This window comes from Arvicanthis niloticus, chromosome 2, assembly GCF_011762505.2.
Source record: "Arvicanthis niloticus isolate mArvNil1 chromosome 2, mArvNil1.pat.X, whole genome shotgun sequence".
Classification (NCBI taxonomy): Eukaryota; Metazoa; Chordata; class Mammalia; order Rodentia; family Muridae; genus Arvicanthis; species Arvicanthis niloticus.
Window position 1 is genome coordinate 63,747,306 of NC_047659.1, and position 24,814 is coordinate 63,772,119.

Genomic DNA, 24,814 nt, shown 5'->3' on the forward strand with positions numbered 1-24,814 from the left:
CTCAGTCATTCTGGATTTCTGATGGGGTTGAAAACTTATAGTCTCATAGCCAATCCTGGCTATTTACCTTGAGAGAAAAGATTTGAGTGGATGGTTTTCAGCTGACATTCATTCTAAAGCCAAGAAAAAAGCCAGGTCCAGAACTAAGTGTTTTAGTTAGGAGAGATGACAGAGGTTCTGGTTAGTCAACAAAATGATGGACTGGGTATTAGGACTATCTTGTATCTCACTGGTACAAATTGGAATAATTATGCTCTAATTGTATTTTGAGAGAAAAGTTTTATTTTAACAGGAAGGGTGATATGTAGGGGGAGCTAAGGTGAGAGGAGTACTGAGAGGAAGAGAAGGAGTAAGGAGAGGAGAAAAGGAAGGAGAGGAGAAGCTAGGTGATGAGAGAGAGAAAGAGGGGGGAGACAGGAAGGCAGATGTTCACGTATCTCCACCAGTCAAAGATAGTTGATATATCTAGGTTGGGTAGTGGGTTACACCTCTGATTGAGCATTACCAAACATATAAAGCCTTTGATTAACATTTTTTAAAAAGTGTATAAATGCAAAAAGGAAAATGGGGAATGGGATAGGGGTTTTCTAAGGGGGGGAATGGGGAAAGGGAATGGCATCTGAAGTGTAAATAAAATATCCAATAAAAAATGAAAAGAAATGAAGACCCAGAAATAAACCCATACGCCTAGGGCCACTTGATCTTTGACAAAGGAGCTAAAACCAACCAATAGAAAAAGGAAAACATTTTCAACAAATGGTGCTGGTTCAACAAAGGTCAGCTTCTAGAAGAATGCAAATTGATCCACTCTTATCTCCTTATACAAAGCTCAAGTCCAAGTGAATCAAGAACCTCCACATAAGAACAGATACACTGAAACTAATAGAAGAGAAAGTGAGGAAGAGCCTTGAACACATAGGCACAGGGGAAATTTTCCTGAACAGAACACCAATGACTAATGCTCTAAGATCAACAATCAACAAATGGGAACTCATAAAATTGTAAAGCTTCTATAAAGCAAAGGACACTGTCAATAGGACTAAAAGGGCAAGGTGGTCTTAAGGTAAAATATTATGGGTAGTGTGAGAGACAATTCTAGATAGGTGACATGGAGAAGAGAGTTGAGCTTTGGAAGGTGAAAGCCAGTAACTTCTGGAACTGAGGAAATTGAGTGAGGCAGTGTCAGACTAGCTCTCAGAGAGGAAAAGGCTGTAAAGGAGGAAAGTATCTATATACTTTGAAGCAGGTGGGGAGGAAAGGAGAGAGGGCAGGCCAAGTCTGCAGGAGCACCTGGCCAAAAGGTTGGGGACTGTCTTTAAATCCCTAGGGAAGAAAAGACTGTCTAGGTCAGTGTTGAGGTTGTTAAGTATCAGAGTCAATCTATGTGAAGGCAAATGATTTTGGGAGTGGACTTCCCAGAAGTATTGAAAAGAAAGCATCTTTAATATTTAGGACTGAAAAGTGGTGGTGTTATAAGGATAATGGAGAAAATGGCCTAAGGGTTAGAGACTTGAGAGTCTAAAGGGACAACAGCTAATGGAGTGAAGGTCCTGGATGAAGTGGAAGGTTTCAATAGGTGTTTGTCTGACTGTTAATGTGAGAGCATTGTAGGGTGAAGAGGTGAGGCATAGAAATGATGGGTTTGAGGCCTAAGCAGAAACTCATTAAGAGTAGAAATTTTGGGGGTTGGAGATGTAGGCAGAAGGGTCTTTGAGTATGGTCAAGAGGTATTTGTGATGTGCAGCAGTGGAAAAGGAGATGGTGCCTGTTGGGAACCGCTCTGCCCCAAGCTTGGAAGCCAAAAATGTTGCAGCCCGAGCTGGCCCACGTTTGGGGGCCAAAATGTTGGGGACCACTCTATCAATATTGGAACCCATACTGTCAAAGCCTTGGGGGCTAAGTTGTTAGAGCCTGCACTGCCCCAAGCTCCTCCAGGTTCAGCAAGAGAGAGAGTGAGGATGGACACGAGGAATGAAGACAAGGCAGAGTGTGATTCAATCCTGTTTATTCTTCAGTCTCTCTTCTTCTCCAAGTCCCAAGTCTTGAGTTCCTAGTCCCTAGTTCCTAGTCCCTAGTGCCTCCAAGTTACTTCTTCCAAGTGCTAAGTTCCCAAGGTCTAATGCTTAATTCCTACTCCAAGTTGTACTCCAAGTTGTACTCTAACCTAATTCCTAGTTCCAAGTTGTACTGAACTCTTCTGTCTGCCTCTCTCCTTTTATATGTCTCACTTCTAAGCCATGCCTCTAAGTCACGCCTTTAAGTTATCCCTTAGGGCTTGTCTCTAAATCTGATCTCTAAGTCACGCCCTTAAATCTCAGCTCTAAATCACACCTTTAAGTCTCACACACCCAAGGGAAGATCCTGGGTATCTAAAACAAGATGTTATCAGAGTGTGCTCAGTAGTTGCAGGCTATTGTAATCAAATCTCTTATCAGGGTATATGGCTCAAGATGGCTGCAAGGATGATATCCACCTTCTGTCAGCTGCCCACAGGTGCCCTATACAATGGGGCTGACTAAGGAAGTGATGTTGGGATATTCACACGGAGGTGGAGAAAGGAAGACGAGAGATGTAGGAGTATCCTGAGAGCTGTTGTCATAGAAAAAAGGAAAAATTTATGCTTGAATATGATAGAGATGACATCCTTTCCAAGTAAAGGAATAGGAAATGAGGGAATGAGGATAAAAAAGACTTGAAAACAGCATGGTAAGGGAGGAACATTGGAGAGTTTGTGGATTCTGACTATGGGTGAGGGAGAGGAGTGATTGAGATCCAAACAGCAATGTAGAGAGAGGTAAAGAAACATGAAACAACTTTTCATGTACCTTAAATTACATTCCCAGACCCATAAATGGCTTTTTCTAACCTTTTTTTACTTAATTAAGCTTTATATCTTCAGGCTCATGTATCCTTTAGGTTACTTTCTTAGACTGCCATAAATTTTATCATTCATTTTCCTTGACCTATATGATTTACTTGTCTGTTTCTCATAACCATTAGGAACTCCAAATTTCTATTAGTGTGAAGCCTGTCAGCAAGTCAAATGGTACATATGAAATAGACTGATCAGGCCACTGGGTGTTTGCTGTTGTTAAAGCTACAGTTAGCCATCAATGTCATCAGAGATCTGTGAAGAATAAATCTGAGTAGAAAGTATAATTAAAAGGGTCCATACAGATTAAAATGACAGAGACATACTTAGTCGTTTGAGGCTTAGGATCACCTTGCTTCCTTGTAGAAGCAGCCGGGCTTCAGATGTCAGAAAAGAACAGCATTTAATTTTTAGCTGTGGAACAAAGCTGAAAGGAAGGGAGGTGGAATTCAGACAGCTGTGGGCAGTGGAATAGCAGCAGCAGTAGTAAATTATGCCTGAAGTGTGTGGCCTGCAGTGTCAGAGCCTAGTGGGATAGCTGAACTGGCAACTCAACAGCTGTTAGCATAGAGTGTCTGGCAATCAGTATCCCTGCAGTTCACAGAGGACATGAAACTAAGTTCATGCACAAAGTTCAGAGAGTGTAAGAGTCACAGAGGGCTTAGAGCAGACATGAAAATAGACATATTCAGGTACCAAAGTTATTGTTGGGTTCTAAAGTGCACCATTAATGTAAGTTTTTCAAATGGGGGAAAGTGTTTCTCTATCATCAGTAGAAGCTGGTGTCCAAAAGTTGAGAAAGAGAACATCTCTTTAATCTTAAGAGGCTGGAACAGAATCTGTAGAAAGGCAAGAGCCATCACCCAGACTCCATCACCAAGGACTCCAAGGGGTCCAGACCCAGTGGGATCAAGAAATTCAGGACATGTTGACAGGATTTCCAGACAGTTAAGAGCAGATACTGGTGGCTTCAAGTAGTGCAGCCACCAAAAGTGAAAGGGCAGCATCCCAACCACACCAAACTGAATAGAATGTACTCATCATAAGGGAATAGACTTTGGGGCTAGCTTCAGTGTTCTTTCATGGACATTGTGGTTGTTTGAATAGGAATGGCCCTTATAAACTCATGTATATGAATGTTTGACCCATAGGACGTGCTGCTTTTAGAAGTGTGGCTTTATAGGTGTGGCCTTGTTAGAAGAAGTGTGTCACTGTGGGGGAGAACTTTGATCTCTCAGAAGCTCAAGTCTCTCTCTGCTGCCTGCAGATCAAGATGTACAAGATCTCAGCTCCTTCTCCAGCACCATGACCACCTGCATGCCACCACTCTTTCGTCATGACAAAAATTAAACCTCTAAAACTGTAAGCAGGCCACTGCATGGCATCAGACCATGAGAAGAAGCCTGGTAAGGTTGAGGTAAACTCTAGAAGTCCCAGAGACCCTGAAGGGAAGGTAGTAGCCTCACTGAAAAGTAGCATGTGGATTTCCCTTTGTGGAAATGTGTTCTTCACTCACACAGCTGGAAGAAAAGAGTACCAGAGATGGAGAGTTGACCCAAGGTCAATTTGCATAAATAGACTTCACCAAATTCTTTCTGGGAATTGGGTTCCCATATATTCCCTACTGACATCCCTATTATATGTGACATGCCTTGAAAACCCAACTCCTTTTTCTGTGCTAAAAGTATGTATAAATCCTGGAATAGAAGAAGAAGAAGAAGAAGAAGAAGAAGAAGAAGAAGAAGAAGAAGAAGAAGAAGGAGGAGGAGGAGGAGGAGGAGGAGGAGGAGGAGGAGGAGGAGGAGGAGGAGGAGGAGGAGGAGGAGGAGGAGGAGGAGGAGGAGGAGGAGGAGGAGGAGGAGGAGAGTTGAGGAGAGGTAGCCAGTCATGTGACAGACATAGAATAATATAAATGGGTTAATGAGCTATAAGCTTGTTCAGAAATAAGCCTAGTTGAAGGCCTAGGCAAAAATTCATAAATAAACAGGTGAAGTGGAAACTTCAAGTTTCTTTGGAATAAGACCCCATAGACAGTGGGAGATGAGCATGGAACATTGATTTGGTTTGCTCCAAATGCTGCCATTGAGAGAAGGTTACCCAAGAACTGCTCTTGAGGTTTGCACAGCCTCACCTCAGGTTGGTGGGCAAGCCTAACAGTTCCTGCTGAATCTTAACTGGTGTTTTCTACAGGACTGAACTGCTGCCAAAGAAGATCAAGCTCACCCCTAAAGCACTATTGCTGAACAGGTCCACTTTCCTCATACCCTAATAACTTTTCTCTTCCACTACCTCTGCTGGGTGGTGGGCTAGAAGAGAGATTGAACCCTTATTAAAAGTAGGGTGTAAAAAATTAAGCCTACAAATAGATCTCCATGATACTATTCAAGAAATGAACAACATAGAGAAGACCAAATGGTTACAACCCATCTGGTCTTCAGTCTTGCTTTGGTCCAGTATTTCCTTACCATGCTCCCTTTCCTCATTATGGAATGGTAATATATGTTCTGTGCCATTGTATGCTGGAAGTATGTGAGCTCCTTTTTGATTTTTATTTTACAGGGGATTACAGTTAAGAGATTGCATAAGTCTCAAAAGAAACTTAGAAATAAACAAGTTAGAGACTGTTACAGACAATGGGGACTTCTGAAGTTGGACTAAATACATTTTGCATTTTACATTATATTATGAATACAAACCTATCTGGGCCAAGGAGTGGTATGTGGTAGTTTGAATAGGAATGGCCACCATAGACTTGTGTATGTGAATGCTTGACCCATAGGAAGTGCCACTATTAGGAGGTATGGCTTTATGAAAGTAGCTGTGGACTTGCTGGAGGAAGTGTGTCATTTTGGTGTGTGAACTTAGAGGTCTTGGATGCCCAAGTCGGTTCTCTCCTTGCTGCCTGAAAATCAAGATGTCCAGATTTCAGGTCCTTCTCCAGCACCATGTCTGCCTGCCCACCACCATGCTCCTACTATGACAATAACAGACTAACCTCTGATATTGTAAGCCAGTCCCAGTTGAATGTTTTCCCTTATAAGAGTTGCCACAGCCATGGTGTCTGTTCACAGCAATAAAAACCCTAACTGTAACAGACATTTTCTATTTGTTCCTGGTTTAACAGAAATGTTTTTCCTTTTTGGCATTTAGCTTAGATGTTGACTATGGGTTTGTTCTTCCCTGCCATGATAGACTCTTATTCTTCTGAAATATTAAACCAAAATAAACATTCCCCCCACCAAAGCCTTTTTTTGGTCATAATGTTTTATTATACAAACAGCAAAGTAACAGATATACCAAGTATTAATCTTGTCTCCTCATTCAGTAATATTATCATTTACTTTTTGCAATGTAGAAACTGAAGTAAATTAAAGCTCAAAAAGCCAGATCACAGAGTTTGCAGCAGAGGAATGTTGTAGAGCAGTTTCCTCCAAGAATGAAACATTTCTTTATGCAAGGAAGTTCTTTAAGACAGAAGGTAAACAACTCAAAATATCTCCAGGAAGATACTGAAACTGACCAGATTCACTAGGCCCATTCCCTCCTAAGAGTAAACATAAAGACAGATGAAAGTCACTCTCAGACAAGCCACACAGCAAAGAAAGACTCTCAGGTAAGCAAAGTTGCAAAGAAGACTCCAAGACCACACCAGCTGCCTGGAAGAAGCAGACATTAGCACATCTGACTGGAAAAGGTTTAAAGCAACTGAGACCCCCAGAAAGGATTCTCTCCAACGTGCTGAGCTGCCTGTGAGCTCTGCAGTATGTTCTATATTCCCAGGCATTTTAGCTGTCTTCACTCTTGCTGGGGTAGGCTTTGGTGACACAGCTGTCATTAAGTCATTTCTGCTCCTGCAAGTAACCCTTCATCTGTATTCCTGTGAGATACTTCTATAAAACTCCTTGATTCACTGCATTGGACATTTGTGCTATTCACACTTTGGTCTGTCATGGACTTCCTACCCAGAGTAGGTAGATGCATGTGTTGGGTTTCCCTGAGAAAAGTCTTACCATTAACAAGGAGTTATCAAAGCTCCTAGTATTAAAAAACATTATGACTATAGTATTGAAGAACAGTCTTTTAATCTGTGCTTATCTAGCCTTAAAACACTGATATTAGAAACAGACCTGTTTTGCTCTGAGTTGGATACCTTTCATGTATTGCCCAGTTTTCCCAATAACACTGTTTTTATAAAAAGATATTATTAATGTTGTTTTATGGGCTGAAACCAAATCCCTCACCAGTTTCCTCAGGACTGAACTATTCTGGGCTTTAAGTCTCAGGCTCTAACTCATTTTCCACAGATAACTACACAGGTGCTATTTGCTCATCTAAGCTGGCTCCTTCCCAAACTTTGATCACAGATGTCATAGCACAAAAGGGAAAATTGGATATGTTGACCTAAGTGACATTTTGGCTGAGGAAGCTATTCTAGACCTCTGGGAGCTGAGAGTTTGGGATATCCCTAACTTCTTGCATTTATATAAAATGTACCAAACATTTCCTGAATCCACTCATGAAAACACTGGTAAGGACAGAGTTTGGGGATTCCTGTTCTAAAGATCATATAGGCATAAGAACCCATAGGGTTCTGATTTTATAACCCTTTGGTTCCAGGCTTTTAGGAATCAGTGAAGGTGTCTTTGGAGTGCATAGGCTTTCTTTGAGAAAGACTTGAAAGAGCCAACTTCAGCACCCGCTACTCCAAGGAAATGTATATGCAGGACTGATCTCTGGATCTTGCAATCCCTGACTTTTCTATGCTACTGTTCTTTGCTATTTTGGGGTTTTATATCAGGTAAGATCTCATATTCAGGGTTTTATATTAGGTAAAATAACATATTTTACCTAATCATCCAGGCAGACACATAGAAAAATAGCTTAGAGAAAGATGTGCTATGTTTTGGGTGGTTTTTTCCCATCAATTTTTTGAATGCTTTGAAGCTGATTTTAATGTGTTTTATTTTCTCTCTTGGAATGCTTATTCCTCATAATCACAGGATTCCATGACCTTTAGAACAAAAGAGATCTGACAAATCCTTTTGTTGGCAATAATTTTTGAGTCACTAACAAGGGAAATAAATACATTTAAAGAAAAATGAGCACACTTGAGAGGAAGCAGCTAGTAAAGGGTTAGGGAATGCTAACTCCATGTAAGTGAATCTCTGCCAAGGAACTGACTTCCTGTGGAGTGAATTGTTGACTCCAAACATATTTAGAGGTAGGTACAACCTGAACTTTGTTTATGAATGATCTTTGTCATCCCTTTGAGCTAGTGTCTCTGTATGTGAGGCAAGTTGTTCTTGCACTCACATTCTCAAGCCTTGGCTTCTGTAGAACTCAGATTACAAGTGTCTGGCTGTCTGGATAACTTGTTCTGAGTGATATAATACACTCAGACAGGATACATTTAAATATGTGTTTCTAATGCTGTGAGTTTGGTCTTGAAAGTAACCAAATCTCCTAATCAACTAAGGATCACTGTAGATACCATAGCCTCAAACCTGATAGTAAAGGAAAGTTCTTTTATTAAATTATTTAACTATCTGAAAAGTAACTTTTTCTTTGTACAAAACTCAGATTAGAATCTTTGGTTGACACAAAAATTGGCCTAATCCCCACAATTTAGGCATGCATTATCAGTATTTGGTCTGCTTTTTCAGAACTGTTTCTGTGTATCTTCAGCGTTTGAGATAATATAAGCTATTTTGTATTTTGTGTTTCCCATTCATATGTCAGATTCTTTAAAAATTGTTAATTCTATTTGAAAATGACCTTAATGCCTATTTGAAATTTTATAGATCTAACTCATTCAATTATTCTTCCTTATGTAAACATTAAAGTTGTTCTTTTTATTGTCATGAAGATGTGTTCTGAAATACCTTCAAGCATAATTCTGTCTTTATTTCTCTTGAGTACACTTGTAACCTAAGAAGTACTTGGCTAAGGTTATAACCAATGATATTCCCCTTGCCTCTTGGAATCAGATCTCAGAAGATAACAACTACTATTTATCAACACTGGATAATGCAAGTAAAGAAATCTTTGTCAGTTCTGCTTTAAGAATTTCACTGTTTTTTAATTGCATCTTTGTAACTTATGAGACAAACCAATTTGGCATTTTCACTTAAAATCTCTTCTCTATGGATGGATATATATATATATATATATTTGCATGTGTATACATTTGTTGATGTAAATACATCTATACTTGAGTTATTTTTTCTGTTTTCCAATGATCTATGTTTTGTTTTCCCCCTCTGATTTCTTCATAGCAGTGAGAAAAGACTCTGTTTTGAAAGTTGCCTGCCTAGTTGCTAAAAATTTCCTAGAAACAATGTGTGATTATTATTTCACAGACTATTTCTCAGATATTTAAAAATGTTTGTGAAAAATAATGTCCTCTTGTCTCTAAACCATATTTTTGAGGGGCTGGGTTAACCTAAGTTCTGCTTATATTTTTAAAGTACCAAGAATATTATATATTTTCATATGGCTAAAGGTATTTATTTCTGCATTTAACTATTTTCTGAATGTATTCAATACTTAGTTTTTAACTTCCTGAGTTGAATTATCTATCTGTCTTCTGATTAACATTAAAGTAAATGTTTTTGAAAAATAAATAATAACATGCATTTTTATTATTTTTTTCTTTTATCAAATATCTTAAGTATGTGGAAAGCTGTATGTTTCGGGGCTGAGATGGCTCAGTAGATGAAGCACTTTTTTACAAGCGTGGAAGAACCAGGGTTTGGAACCCAAGCATCATGTAAAATCTGGACATGTCAGCACCTATCTGAAACTCCTACACTAGGAGCATGAAGATCAGCAAGGATCTGCCCGTCTAGCCAACCACTGAGTTACAGGAATAGTGAGTCAGCCTATCTCAAACAATAAGAAAAGCGATTTGGAAAGACACATCACACTGACTACTGTCCTCCTGGTCCACAGATATATATGCAAGCACACCCACACATATCCATACCCAAAGAAATATATACATACATACATCACACATGTTTGTGTGCACACATACACACACACACAAATAAAAGAGACTTAAAGTTTGATATATGTAATAAATGCATTCATTAACACCTTCATACAGTTTATGACTTCCCCTATGTTAAATATGACAAAATTTAGTTGGTGGATTCATAATAGTCTATTTAACTCTAAAGAATGTGTTCTGTCCAATAAATCAGAATTTTGCTTCTTTAGCTCAATAGTAATTTTGCCTTAGTAAATTATCTTTCTTAAACTGTACTCATATGTGTCAAATGCCCCCAGAAATCAAAACATGACTGAAGTTCTGATATAATGAGTTCTGAAGTTTCAAGTAACTTTGTGGATCCAGATCTGAAAGATCCAAAGGCTATATACACTTATTATATAACCAATACTTTAAGGAACTTTAAAAGTGGGGTTTGCTGCTTTGTATCCCCATATGTGTTCCAGTGAAAGATACATGAAAAAAACTGTTCGATTCTTCAACATTTATCAGCCACAATTTTAATTGTTTTGTTATTCACAGATCAATCAATTATTCAAATTTCTAACTAGATCCATGAAGCAAATGAACAATGTGACAGAATTCATTCTACTTGGGCTGACACAGAACCCAGATGTGCAGAAACTCTTGCTTGTCATATTTGCACTCATCTACTCTCTTACCCTCATTGGCAACCTGCTCATTATTGTAACAGTCATCTCTAGCCCAACACTGGGATCCCCCATGTATTTTTTTCTGTCATTTTTATCCTTTGTAGATGGCTGCTGCTCTTCCACCATGGCCCCCAAAATGATATTTGACTTGCTTGCTGAAAAGAAAACGATCTCCTTTAATGGCTGCATGACTCAGATCTTTGCAGAACATTTCTTTGGTGGAGTTGAGATCATCCTGCTCACAGCCATGGCCTATGACCGCTATGTGGCCATCTGCAAGCCCCTACACTACATGATCACAATGAACAGGAGAGTATGTGGCTTCCTGGTTTCCATGGCCTGGGCTGGGGGATTTATCCATGCTTTAATTCAAATTCTTTTTATGGTCTGGTTGCCCTTCTGTGGCCCAAATGTCATTGATCATTTCATCTGTGACCTTTTCCCACTTCTAAAACTTTCCTGCACTGACAACCATATCTTTGGACTCTTTGTTGCTGCCAACAGTGGGCTAATGTGTATGCTAATTTTTTCTATGCTTATCACCTCTTATGTACTCATCTTTTGCTCTCTAAAGACTCATAGCACTGAAGAACAGCTGAAAGCTCTCTCCACCTGTGCCTCCCATATTACAGTGGTCCTCCTATTCTTTGTACCCTGCATATTCGTTTATCTTAGGCCCATGGTTATCTTCCCCTTTGACAAAGCTGTGGCTGTGTTCTATACTGTGATAACACCCATGTTAAACCCTTTAATCTACACCCTCAGGAACACAGAAGTGAAGAATGCCATGAGAAAACTCTGGAACCAGAGAAAACCTGGGAAAAGATTTGCATGAATAGAAAGAATAGCAATAGATTTGTTTCCTATTTTACCAAGTGTGAATCGTGTAAATAATACTCCTATTGAACTCAGAATATATGTGTATAGTTCATTTTCCTTATCTTCTAGAATTCTATGGGTTTCTCTTTTATAAAATTTGATATTTTACTAACGATAACTGAAAGCTCTTCTACCTAGAACATTTTAAGCAATAAAAGTCTTTGGGACAAAATTGATCCCAAAACTTAGATGGCTATACTACCCAATTCCAGGAGCAATGTTGACATTATAACCTTGCTTTTTTTATATAATAAATGATTTTCTCTGATCAAAGCCAAGGAGTGGTGTAAATTTCTTCTACATATGACCATAGAATAATCTAGATAACTCAATAGCTCAATCTTTTGGATAAAAGGTGTTTTCTGTAAATTTTCATGTGAGTGAAAATTTTTTTTCACATACTTTTTGTCCAAAACACCTTGTCTTGGATAAGTCAGTATCTTAGTTTGTAAGAAGAAAGGTACAATACATAAAAATAATGGCTATTTGAATAAATCAGAAATAACTTCTAAACACTCAAGTCTGCATATGCAATTGTAGATCAATGCAATATAGAATAATTTGAGACATAAGCACTATAATTATTAGGGAAAAACATGTATTGTCTGAAGCACTTCATCTTAAATAGGGTCTTAAGATATTCATTTTGACATTATGAGGCATAGCCTCTGGGCTTTTCATTAGGCAGGTCTTGATTAGACAACCATTTTGTTAGGATTCCATGCATGCAGCTTCCCTGTCATGTCTAAAAGAATCAACAGCATCCTGGTACATTAGCTATTGCATTTTTTTAGTTTCCCCTCTTCTGTGATTACAGGCAATTAATGGCTTCTGACAGAAGGATGATCAATTTTATCCAAGAACAAGTTCCCTTTTGTTATCCACGTGCTCAATCCTAAACACATGTACATACATGCAACATTAAATTAATCCACTAGGGTGTGTGTGCGTGTGTGTGTAAAGTTGAAAAAGACATAATTAATTTAAGTGGGACACAAAGTTGAGATAGCTGCAGGAGGAAGTAGAAGTGGAAAGAAAAGAGGCAGAAATTATGTAAATGCAGTACTCATTGTATGAAATTCTCAAAACAATAAATATAAATATAATCTGATTTAGAAGGAAGAAAGAAAATGACAGATCAGAATCAAGAAGGCAATCTTCCAAATCTTAGCAATTTCATTACTACTATCAAAAAGACCAATATATCAAAGTAAGTCTTTAGACACACCTACATCTATATTAAATATCACTATTTACCTCCAAGTTGGACATAAGTTTTTCTTAACCATTTTCTGATCACTAAATAAAGATATGCTGCCATCATTTTCCAGCCCAGTTGTTTCAGGTAATAAACTATGTACAAGTTTTGTCACTTGCACATTTAACCATTAAACAGCCATATACTCTTTCATAGATCATTTTTCCCTGGTGTATAAAACTAGAAGGTATCCACTGAGTTGGAAGTGTCTTTAGAGAAACAACCTGGATTAGTGAGTAACAATATAGAGAATGCTTTTTCATGCAGATCACCCCACCAATACTGAGATGAGTGGGTAATGAAATTGTATGTGTTAAACTGAGAATTCAAAATGTGTTTGTTATGTAACCACAACAAAATACAGCTTACTCTCAACTAATAATTGACACATAAAACCCTCCCCAAGCTCTTGCCTGATTTATATACCCTTAAAACACATCCAATGGCTTTAAACTACACCTTACCCCCTGGACCTCATTTTAAAGCCCACAAATCTGCTTGCTTTTCTGGAGACACACCATCGCTAGAAACCCTAGACTATACAGGAACTTGGGACTTTAGAGGCAAGGTTAATACCCCAAACCCCAGTGGCCACATAGGCCACCAAAAAAACAAACAAAAACAAAAACAAAAACAAAAACAAAAAAACAAAACAAAAAACAAATACAGGGGTAAACCTGAAGACTCAAACTTGCTAGTCACCAGAAATCCAGGCTGCTCAGGCCAGAAGGCACAGAGGAAACAGAAATCAAAGGGAGAAAACATTGAAAAAAATCCATCCAACAAATATAAAGTTCAAAAACATTATTTAAACCTACAATAATTAAAAAGCCCAGATGGCTAAAGGCAAGGGTAAAAACATATTCAACAGCAACCAGGGCAATATGGTACCATCAGATCACAGCTATCCTACTACAGCAAGCCCTGGATATGATAACGCATCTAAAGCATAAAATAATGACCTTAATCCAATCTTAAGAAGATGATAGAGGCCTTTAAAAAGGAAATAACTAAATCCCTTAAATAAAGCCAAGAAAATGCACTCAAATAGGTGAAGGAAATGAAAAAAGAGTTCAAGACTTGAAAAATGGAAATGAAAGCAATAAATTAAACACAAACAGAAGGAATCCTGAAGATGAAAAACTGAGAAAGAGAACAGGAACTATATATATAAATATCACCAACAAAATGAGAGAAATGAAAGAGAGAATCTCAGGTGAAGAAGATATGATTGAAACACCAGTAAAAGAAAATCTCTGGACATAAAATACCCAAGAGACCTGGGAACCTATGAAAATAATAGGAATAGAAGAAAGTGAAAATTTACAACTACAAGGCCAAGAAAATAATTTTAACAAAATCATAGAGGAAAATTTTGCATACCAAAAGAAACAGATAACAATACACATATAAGAAGCTTACAAACACCAAGAAGATTTTACCTAAAAAGAAAATCCTTCTGCCACATAATAATTAAAACACTAAATCTACAGGAAAAAAAAAAAAAGACTATTAAAAGCTGCAGGGGAAAAATGGTCAATTAAGATACAAGGGCAAACCTATCAAAATTACACCCAGTTTCTCAACAGAGACTCTAAAAGGCAGAAAGGCCTGGGCAAATGTCTTGCAGTCTCTAAGAGACTACACATGCCAGCCCATACTACTATACCCAGAAAAACTCTCAATCACCATAGATGGAGAAAACAAGATTTTCTATGACAAAAGCACATAAAATAATATCTATTCACAAATCCAGACCTACAAGAAATACTAGAAGGGCAACTCCAACAAAAGGAGGTTAACCACACACACACACACACACACACACACACACACACACACACAAACAAAAACAAAACAAAAAACAAAAAAACACCATAAATAATAATTCCACACCAGCAAAACCAAAAAAAAGGGAACTGAAGACACACACCACCACCACCACCACCACCAAAATAACAGGAAGTAACAGCCATTCATCTTTAATATCTCTCAACATCAATGGACTCAATTCCCCCAATGAAAAGACACAGGTTAACAAGAAACCCACCTTTTTGCATCAAAGATAGACTTTACTTCAAAGTAAAACCAAGCTGGAATAACCATTTGAATATCAAATAAAATAAATTTTCAACCAAAATTTATCAAGAGATGAGGAAGGATACTCCATAATCATCAAAGGAAAATTAGACTAAGATTATATCTCAATTCTGAACATGGCCCAAATGCAAGTATGTTCATATTTGTAAAGAAAACCTTACTAAAGCTTAAATCACACATTGAGCCCCATACATTTAAGAGTGGGAAGCCTCAACACCCTACTCTCACTAATGGACAGATCACCCAGACAGAAACTAAACAGAAAAATAATGAAACTAACAGAGCTTATAATTCAGATGGATTTAACAGGTATCTATAGAACATTTCAGTGAACAACAAAAGAATATAGCTTCTGCTCAGCACTTTCTGGAACCTTCTCTAAAATTGACTGTATAACTTATCACAAAGCAAACCTCAACAGATATTAGAATTTGGAGTAACCCATACATCTAATCAGATAATCATGGATTAAAGCTGAACTTCAATCCCAGCAGAAACAACAGAAAGCCTATATATTCATGGAAACTGAACAACTCTCTACTCAATGATTACTGGGTTAGGGAAGAAATAAATGTACTTTCTAGAATTTAATGAAAATAAGGGTGATACATAACCAAATTTATGGGTTACTATAAAAACTTTTCCTAGGAGGAAAGTTCCTAAGTTCTAAGTGCCCTCATAAAGAAATTGAAGAGTGTTCTCATACTAACAAATTAAAAGTATAACTTAAGACTCTAGGAAAAAGGGCAAACATAATGAGGAGAAGTAGATAGCAAGAAATAACCAAACTCAGGGCTGAAATCAATCAAATAGAGACAAAGAGAACAATACAAAGAGTCAACTAAACCAAGACCTGATTGAGAAAATCAACAAGATAGACAAATGTTTTGCCAAACTAACTAAAAGGCAGAGAAACAGTAAAAAAAAAAAAAAAAAAAAAAAAAAAAAATTAAAAGCAATCAGAAACAAAAGAGAGACATAACAATAGACACTGAGGAAATTCAAAAAAAATCATCAGATCCTATTATGAATTCCTATATTCAACAAAACTGTAAAATCTAAAAGGAATGGATGATTTTCTAGGCAGATAACAATAACCAAAGCTAAGTCAAGATAAGGTAAACTATCTGAATATTCCTATAACCCCTAAAGAAATAGAAATAGTTGTTTAAAATCCCACCCAAAAAAACAACAAAGGCCTGGACCAGATTGTTTTAGTGCAGAATTCTACTAGTGTTTCAAAGAGCTAAAGCCAATACACCTCAAACTATTCTACAAAATAGAAACAGAAGGAACTCTGCCAATCTCATTCTATGAGGCCACAGTCAAACTGATACCTACCACACAAAGACTCAACAAAAGAAGAGAATTTCAGACCAATTTCACTTATGAATATTGATGTAAAACTACCCAATAAAATACTAGCAACCCAAATCCAAGAACACATCAAAAACATCATCCATCATGATCACATAGTTTTCATTCCAGCTATGTAGAGGTGGTACAATATATGAAAATCCATCAATGTAATATGCCATATAAGCAAACTGAAAGCAAAAAAATGATCATCTCACTAGATTTGGGAAAAGCATTTAAAAAATATAACACCCCTTCATGATAAAAGTCTTGGAGAGAGCAGAGATACAAGGGGCATACCTAAACACAATATACAGCAAGATAATAGCCAACATCAAATCAGATGGACAGAAACTTCAAGCATTTCCACTAAAATTGGGGACAAGACAAGGCTGTTCACTCTCCCTATATCTCCTCAATACAGTACTTGATGTTCAGGCTAGAACACTAAAACAACCAAAGGAGATCAATGGGATACTAATTGGAAGAAAGAAGTCAAAATATTACCATTCACAGATGATTTTATTGTATGTATATATGATCCCAAAAATTCTACCAGAGAAATCCTACAGCTGGAAAACACCTTCAGGAAAGTGGCTGGATACAAAATTATCTTAAAGAAATCAGCTATCTTACACAAAAGCCATAAACAAGCTGAGAAAGAAGTCAGGTAAACAGTACTCTTCACATGGAAAGATCTCCTTTGTTCATGGATAGGTAGGATTAACGTAGTAAAAATGGCCATGTTACCAAAAAGCAATCTACAGATTCAATGCAATTCCCACGAAAATTCCAACACAATTCTTCACAGACTTGGAAAGAGCAATTCTCAACTTCATATGGAAAAACAAAATCCCAGGGTTTTTGATCCTACACAGTAAAACAATCCTACACAGTAAAAGAACTTCTGGAGGTATCACCATTCCTGACCTAAAGCTTTACTATAAAGCAATAGTAATAAAAACTTCAATCAAATCAAAGACCCCCAAATAAACTCATACCTTTGGAGACATGACTTTTAATAAGAAGCCAATACAATACAATGGAACAAGTAAAGCATCTTCAACAAACGGTGCTGGTCTAACTGGCCTAACTGTTCTCCATGTAGAACAATGCATATAAATCCATATTTATCACCTTGCACAAAACTCAAGTCCAAATGGATCAAAGACCTTAACATAAAACCAGACAAAGTGAATCTAATAGAAGAGAAAGTGGGGAATAGCCTTGAACGAATTGGCACAGGAGAAAATTTCCTGAATAGAACACTAATGGCTCAGGTACTAAGGTCAATAATTGATAAATGGAACGTCATGAAACTAAAAAGATTCTGTAAGGCAAAGGACACTCTCAATAGGGCAAAACTGCATCCTAAAGATAAGAAAAGAGCTTCACTGACCCTTCATCCAACAGAAGGTTAATATTTAAAATACATGAAGAACTCAAGAAGTTAGACTACAGAAAAATAATCAATCAAAAAATGGGGTATAAAACTAAACAGAGAATTGTCAAAAGGGAAACTCCAATGGCTAAAAAACACTTAAAAAAATGAAATGTTAAACAAATGTTTAACATCCTTAATCATCAGGCAAATGCAAATCAAAATGATCCTAAGATTTTACCTTACACGAATCAGAATGCCTAAGACCAAAATCTCAAGCAACAGCACATGCTAGCAAGGATGTGGCCAAAAGGGGGATGCTCCTCCATTGCTGGTGGTATTGCAAACTTGTAAAACCACTCTGAAAATCAATGTGGCAGTTTCTCAGAAAATTGCCAATAGTTCTGGGTGTTGCTCTATTGTAACTCAAGGATACATGCTCCATTATGTTCATAGCAGCTATATTCATATTAGTCAGAAACTGGAAGCAATTCAGATGTCCCTCAACTGAAGAATGGATACAGAAACTATCCATCTATTAAAAGCAAGGACATCATGAATTTTGCAAGTAAATAGATGGAACTAGAAAATATCATTCTAAGTGAAGTAACCCAGACCCAAAAGGACAGGCATGGAATGAACTCAGTAATAAGTGGATAATTACTATAAAGTACAGAATACTCATGATACACTCCACAGACCCAAAGACCTTAAACAAAAAGGAAGGCCCAAATGAAGATACTTGAATCTCACTTAGAAGTAGGAAAGAAACAGTCATGGGAGGCAGACAGAAGGAGGAACCTGGGTGAGAGAAGGAAGGGCTAGCAGAATAAGGGGCAGGATCAGTCATCAGGAGAGAAAAAAGAGAGGCCTAGAGAGCTAGGAGAGTGAATGGAAACACGCAGCTGCTATGGATGGGGAGTGGAGAGAATCTCTATGAAGTCCCAGAGACCAGGGATGAGGGAGGCTCCCAGGAGTCAATGTAAATGGCCTTAGCTGAAATGTCCAGCAATGGGGATATGGAACCTGAAAAGACCACCTCCCATAGCCAGACAGGATCTTAGTGGAGAGATGGGGATACCAACCTACCTTCAAAACTTTTGACCCAAAATTGGTCCTGTCTAAAAGTAATGCAAGGACATAATTGCAGCAGAGACTGAGAGAATGTCAGACCAGTAACTGACCCATTTTGAGACCCATCCCATGGGCAGGCATCAATCCCTCACACTATTAATGATGATATGTTGTACTTGTAGACAGGAACCTAGCACAGCAACCCTCTGAGAGGCTCTACTGAGATGCTGACTGAGACAGATGCAGATACCCACAGACAAACATTAGACAGAGGTCAGGAACCACTGTGGAAGAGTTATGGAAAGGATTAAAGGTCCTCAAGGAGATTTAAACCCTAAAAGAAGACCAATAGTGTCAACTAACCTGGATGCTGAGAACTCCCAAAGACTACACCACCAACCAAAGAGCATACATGGGCTTCTCTGAGGCCCCCAACACATTTGTAGCAGAGGGCTGCCATATCTAGCCTCAGTGGGTGAGGATGCACCTTATCCTGCACAGACTTGATGCACTTCTGCCCTCTCAGAGGCAAAGGGATAGGGGGAGGAACTCTGTGATGAAGCTACCAGGAGGGGGACAATATGAGGGATGTAAGTAAAATAAAAGAAAGAGAGAGAGAGAGAGAGAGAGAGAGAGAGAGAGAGAGAGAAAGTCAGTCCTAGGGAGATTAGGGATACAAAGCCCATAAACACAATAAAGGAAATATACAGCAAGCCAATAGCCAACACCAAAGTAAATGGAGAGAAACTTAAAGTAATTCCACCAAAATCAGGGGAAATACAAGGCTGTGTACTCTCTATCTAGTCAATGTAGTACTTAAAATTCTTGCTAGATCAATAAGACAACAAAAGGAGTTCAAGATGATACAAATTGTAAAGGAAGAAATCAAGGCATCTCTATTTGCAGTTGGTATGATAGTGTACATAAGTGACCCCAAAATTTAACCAGGGAACTTCTATGGCTGATAAACTTCAGCAAAGTGGATGGACACAAAATTAACTCACAAAAATCAGTAGGTATCCTAAACACAAACAGTAAACTAGATGAGAAAGAAATTATGGAAATAACACCTTTTACAATAGCAACAAATAATAAAAATATATTTTGGTGTAACTCCAACCAAGCAAGTAAAAGATTTTGTATGACAAGAACTTCAAGTCTTTGAAGAAAGTAATTGAAGAAAGTATCAGAATATGAAATTATCTCCCAAGAAGGTAGATCAGTAGGATTAACATGGTGAAAATGGCCATCTTACCAAAAGCAAACTACAGATTCAATGTAATTCCATCAAAATTCTAACACAATACTTTACAGACCTTGATAGAATAATTCTGAGCTTCATATAGAAAAACAAAACAAACAAACAAAAAACAGGATAGCTAAAACAATTCTGTACAATAAAAGGACTTCTGAAGGTATCATCATCATCTCTGATTTCAAGCTGTATAACAGAACAATAATAATAATAAAATTTGCATGATATTGGCATAAAAACAAACAGGTTGATTGATGGAATTGAATCAAAGACTCAGAAGTAAACCCAGGTACATATAGAAACTTGATTTTTGAAAAAGAAGTCAAAACTATACAATTGTAAAAAGAAAGCTTCTTCAACAAATAGTGCTGGTTTAACTAAATTTTTGAATGTAGCAGAATGCAAATAGATCCATATCTATCATCCAGCACAAAACTCAGGTCCAAATGGGTTAAAGACCACAACATAAAATGGATACACTAAATCTGATAGAAAAGAAAGTAGGGAATAGCATTGAACCCATTGGCACAGAGGCAACTTCCTGTATAGAACACCAACAGCTCATGCAATAAAATCAATTAATAAATGGAACCTCATGAAACTGAAAAGCTTCTGTAAGGCAAAAAACACAATCGGTAGTACAAAACAGCAGCCTACAGAATGAGAAAGTGTTTACCAACACTACATCTGACAGAAGGCTAATATCCAAAATATAAAAAAGAACTCAAGAAACTAGACACAAACAACCCAAATAACCCAATTTTAAAACGAGGTACAAAGCTAAACAGAGAATTCTTAATAGAGGAATTGATAATGGCTGAGAAGCACTTAAATATGTTCAATCAACATACTTAATCATGAGGGAAATGTAAACCAAAATGACTCTGAGATTACATCTTATACTTGTCAGAATGGATAATATAAAAAAATCAAGGGATATCACATGCTGGTGAGGATATAGAGAAAGGAAAACTGTGGTGGTTTCAATATTCTTGACCCAGAGAGTGGCACTTTGGAGATGTGGCCTTGTTGGATGGGTGTGGCCTTGTTGGAGAAAGTGTGTCACTGTGGGAATGGGATTTGAGACCCTCCTCCTAGCCATGTAGAAGCTGGTCTTCTGTCAGTCTTCAGAGCAAGATGTAGAACCCTCAGCTATTTCTGTCCTATGACTACATGGACACTGCCATGCTTCCTGCCTTGATGATAATGGACTTAACCTCTGAAATTGTAAGTCAGCCACAATAAAATGTTGTCTTTTCTAAAAGTTGCCTTGGTCATGTTGTTTCTTCACAGCCGTAAAACCCTAACTAAGACAGAAGCTGGTACCAGGAACTAGGGTATTTTTGTGATAAACTTGACCATGATTTTGTTTGGAAGAATCTGGATTTGGGAACTTCGGATTTATAAAGTGATGGAATGCTTTAAGTTCAGCTAAATGGGCCATCTTAGTAAGAATATGGAAGATATTTGTGGTGAGGGTGACTTGAGCCATGGGGGTCTGGCTCAAGAGTTTTCAAAGGAAAAAAAATATTAGAATGTGGCCAAGAGACTATTCTTGGAACATTATAGAGAACTTGACTGCATTTTGCCTTTGTCTGAAGAGTCAGCCTGAGGCTAAAGGGAAGATTCAGATTAGTTGTATTGACAAAGAAAGTCTCAAAAACATCTAGTTTGGAGTTTATCCTGTGGTTCAGTCTTATGAAGAACATTTTGATCAAGCATAGAAAGCTTAAAAAGAAAAAGTGAGATCAGTGGACTGACAGATACCCACTCAAACACTGCAGCCTGCTTGCTTTCCATGTCCACAGTAACAAAGAACACAGATGAGAATATTACCCAAGAACCCATGCCAGTTAGGATACCCATACAACTCAGCTGACACAGGAACTACTCCTCTCCCAGCTCTACCTTCCTTCCAGCACACTTGCACACTGGGTCAGATCAGCTACCTGGCGGATAATCACCCAAACACTGCAGCCTGCCTTCTTTGCAAGAGGTCCAGAGTACAAAAGACACAGGTGAAAATTTCACCCAAATACCCTTGCCAGCTGAGATACCCACAAAACCCAGCTGACTCAGAAACAATCCCTCACCCCTCACCCCTCACCCCTCACCCCTCACCCCTCACCCCTCACCCCTCACCCCTCACCCCTCACCCCTCACCCCTGCGCCCAAGTTCCTTCCCACCTATTTCCACACTGGGCCAGAGCAACAGCCTGGCAGTTACCCACCCAAATACTACAGCCCTCAAGCCTCCCAGGAGGTCCACAGTAACAAGGGCATAGGAGCCCTGCTCTAACCAAAGACATGGGAGACCCACCCTAACCAGAGACAATATAGCCTGACTCCAAGGAAACCAGCCCTAACTCAGGTCACAGAGCTCTACTTGCCTCCAAGGAGAACAGTTTCAGAGATAAACAGATGGACAGAGGCAAGCACAAGATAATAAATGACAGAACCCAGTGCAATTTGGCACCACCAGAGCCCAGTTCTCCCAACACAGCTAGCCCTGTAAACCCTAATATGCATGAAAAGCAAAAAATAATGGTCTACAATTCCATCTCATGAAGATGATAGGAACCTTTAAGGAGGATATAAAGAACTCCCTTTAAAAAATACAGGAAAATATAGGCAAACAGGTAGAAGCCCTTAAAGAAGAAACAAATTGCTTAAAGAAATACAGAAAAAATACAAACAGGTAAAGGAATTGAACAAAAATAGTCCACAAACTAAAAGTGGAAATAGAAATGATAAAGAAAACACAAAGAAAGGTAACCTTGGAGATGGACAACTTAGAAAAGAGATCAGGAGCTACAGACACAAGCATCACCAACAGAATACAAGAGATAGAAGAGAGAATCTCAGCTGTAGAAGATACCTTAAAAAATACAGACATGTCACTCAAAGGAAGTACAAAGTATAAAAAGTTCCTAAACCAAAATATTCAGGAAATTCAGGAAACAATGAAAAGATCAAACCTAAGAATAATAGGAATAAAAGACAGTGAAGAATCCCAGCTCAAAGGGCCATAAAACATCTTCAACAAAATCATGGAAGAAAACTTCCAAAACACTAAGAAAGAGGTGGCCATAAAAGTATAAGAAGCCTACAGAATACCAAATAGGTTGGACCAAAAGAGAAAATCCTCTCATCACATAATAATCAAAACACTAAATGCACAGAATAAAGAAAGAATATTAAAAGGTGTAAGGGGCAAAGTCCAAGTAACATATAAAGCAGACCTAACAGAATTATACCAGACTCCCCAACTGAGACCCTAAAAGCCAGAAGAGCCTGGACAGATGTCATATAGACCCTAAGAGAACACATATGCCAGCCCAGGCTACTATACCCAGCAAGACTCTCAAATCATCATAGATGGAGAAACCAAGATATTCCATGAAAAAATCAAATTTAAACAAAAATCCAACCCTACAGAGGATACTGGAATAAAATCCCAGACACAAAGAGGGTAACTACACCCTAGAAAACACAAAAAACTAAACAAATCACAGCAAACCCAAAATAAGAGAATCATACACACATAATACTCCCTCCAGCAACAAAAAGAACTAACAATCATCTGTCTTTAATATGCCTCAACATCAATAAACTCAATTCACCAATAAAAAAGACACAGGCTAACAGACTGAATACAAAAGGAGGATCCAGCATTTTGCTGCATACAAGAAACACACCTCCCTGACAAAGATAGACACTACCTCAGCATAAAAGGCTGGAAAAAAGCTTTCTGAGTAAATGATCCCAAGAAACAAGCTGAAGTTGTCATTCTAATACCCAGTAAAATAGACTTTCAACCAAAAGTTATCAAATAGATGGGGAAGGGCACTTTATATTCATCAAAGAAAAATTATGTATATGGCGGCTCAGTAGTTAAAGACCTTCTCCACGGTCCCCCAGAGCAGGCTCCAAAGATGAGAGGAAGCCCATGATGTTAAAACATTTGTTGTCATGGCAAAAAGTAGATGAAGGTGTATCCCATGTTCTCAGGGAGGGCCTGAGGTTAAATACCATTTGCAAGGAGGAGGGTCTGGGAAGGAATACTTAATTGGCTATGCCCTCTGGCCTTTAGGTATCTCATTAATATAGAGATCTCTTAAGGCTTTGCAGCCTGTAGTCACACCCTCTACCTGTGATACATGGCACAACCCTCTTTGGGAGGGGCTGTAGGGGCGTTTCCCTATGTAATTGAAAGGCACGGATCAATGGGGGTCTTTGGCCTCACATCAGGCGCCTGGAGTCTGGGACATGGCAAAATGCATGCTGTCCCTTGCAGAGATACCTGTTGGATCTCTGGCCATCTTTAGCCAGTGCTCAACCAGAAACCAAACTAGCCTTTCACTGTCCTACATGAATATCTATCAACATAATACACTATATAAAAAAAAACTTAAGGAAAAACTTACATGATCATCTGTCTCATTAGATGCTGAGAAAGCCTTTAACAAAATACAACACCTCTTCATGTTAAAACTCCTGGAAAGATCAGGAATTAAAGATTCATACCTAAATATAATAAAAGCAAAATATAGCAAATCAACAGCCAACATAAAATTAAATGGAGAACAACTAAAAGCAATCCCACCAAAATAAGGGACAAGACAAAGTTGTCCTCTCTTTCCCTATCTATTCAATATAGTACTCAAAGTTCTAGATAGAAGAATTAGATAAATAACAAAAGATCAAGGAAATACAAATTGGAAAGGAAGAAGTCAAAGTATCACTATTTGCAAATGATATGATAGTATATTTTAGCGACCCCCAAAATTATACCAGAGAACTCCTACAGCTGATAAACAACTTCAGCAAAGTGATAGCATATAAAATTAACTCAAACAAATCAATAGTCTTTCTTTATATAAATGATAAACAAGCTGAGAAAGAAAATAGGGAAAAAACACCCTTCACCATAGCCATAAATAATATAAAATATCTTGGGATAACTCTTACCAA

General features: G+C 38.0%; 1 protein-coding gene across 2 annotated transcripts; it reads left to right on the forward strand.

Moving 5' to 3' along the window:
* Positions 1-7,404: 7,404 nt before the first annotated feature.
* LOC117703481 (olfactory receptor 4C5-like) lies at positions 7,405-11,689 on the forward strand. 2 transcript variants are annotated; one of them, XM_076929163.1, is made up of 3 exons: positions 7,405-7,670; positions 7,873-8,093; positions 9,544-11,689. In XM_076929163.1, the coding sequence occupies exon 3, from the start codon at positions 10,440-10,442 to the stop codon at positions 11,370-11,372; it is 933 nt and encodes a 310-aa protein (XP_076785278.1). In that variant the 5' UTR covers positions 7,405-7,670; positions 7,873-8,093; positions 9,544-10,439; the 3' UTR covers positions 11,373-11,689. The 2 variants fall into 2 exon arrangements, with proteins under 2 accessions (XP_076785278.1, XP_076785279.1); XM_076929164.1 differs by lacking the exon at positions 7,873-8,093.
* Positions 11,690-24,814: the final 13,125 nt, after the last annotated feature.

Bases quoted from the DNA above. Each gene is read 5' to 3' on its own strand.
- LOC117703481 (XM_076929163.1), top strand. From the start codon at position 10,440: ATGAAGCAAATGAACAATGTGACAGAATTCATTCTACTTGGGCTGACA.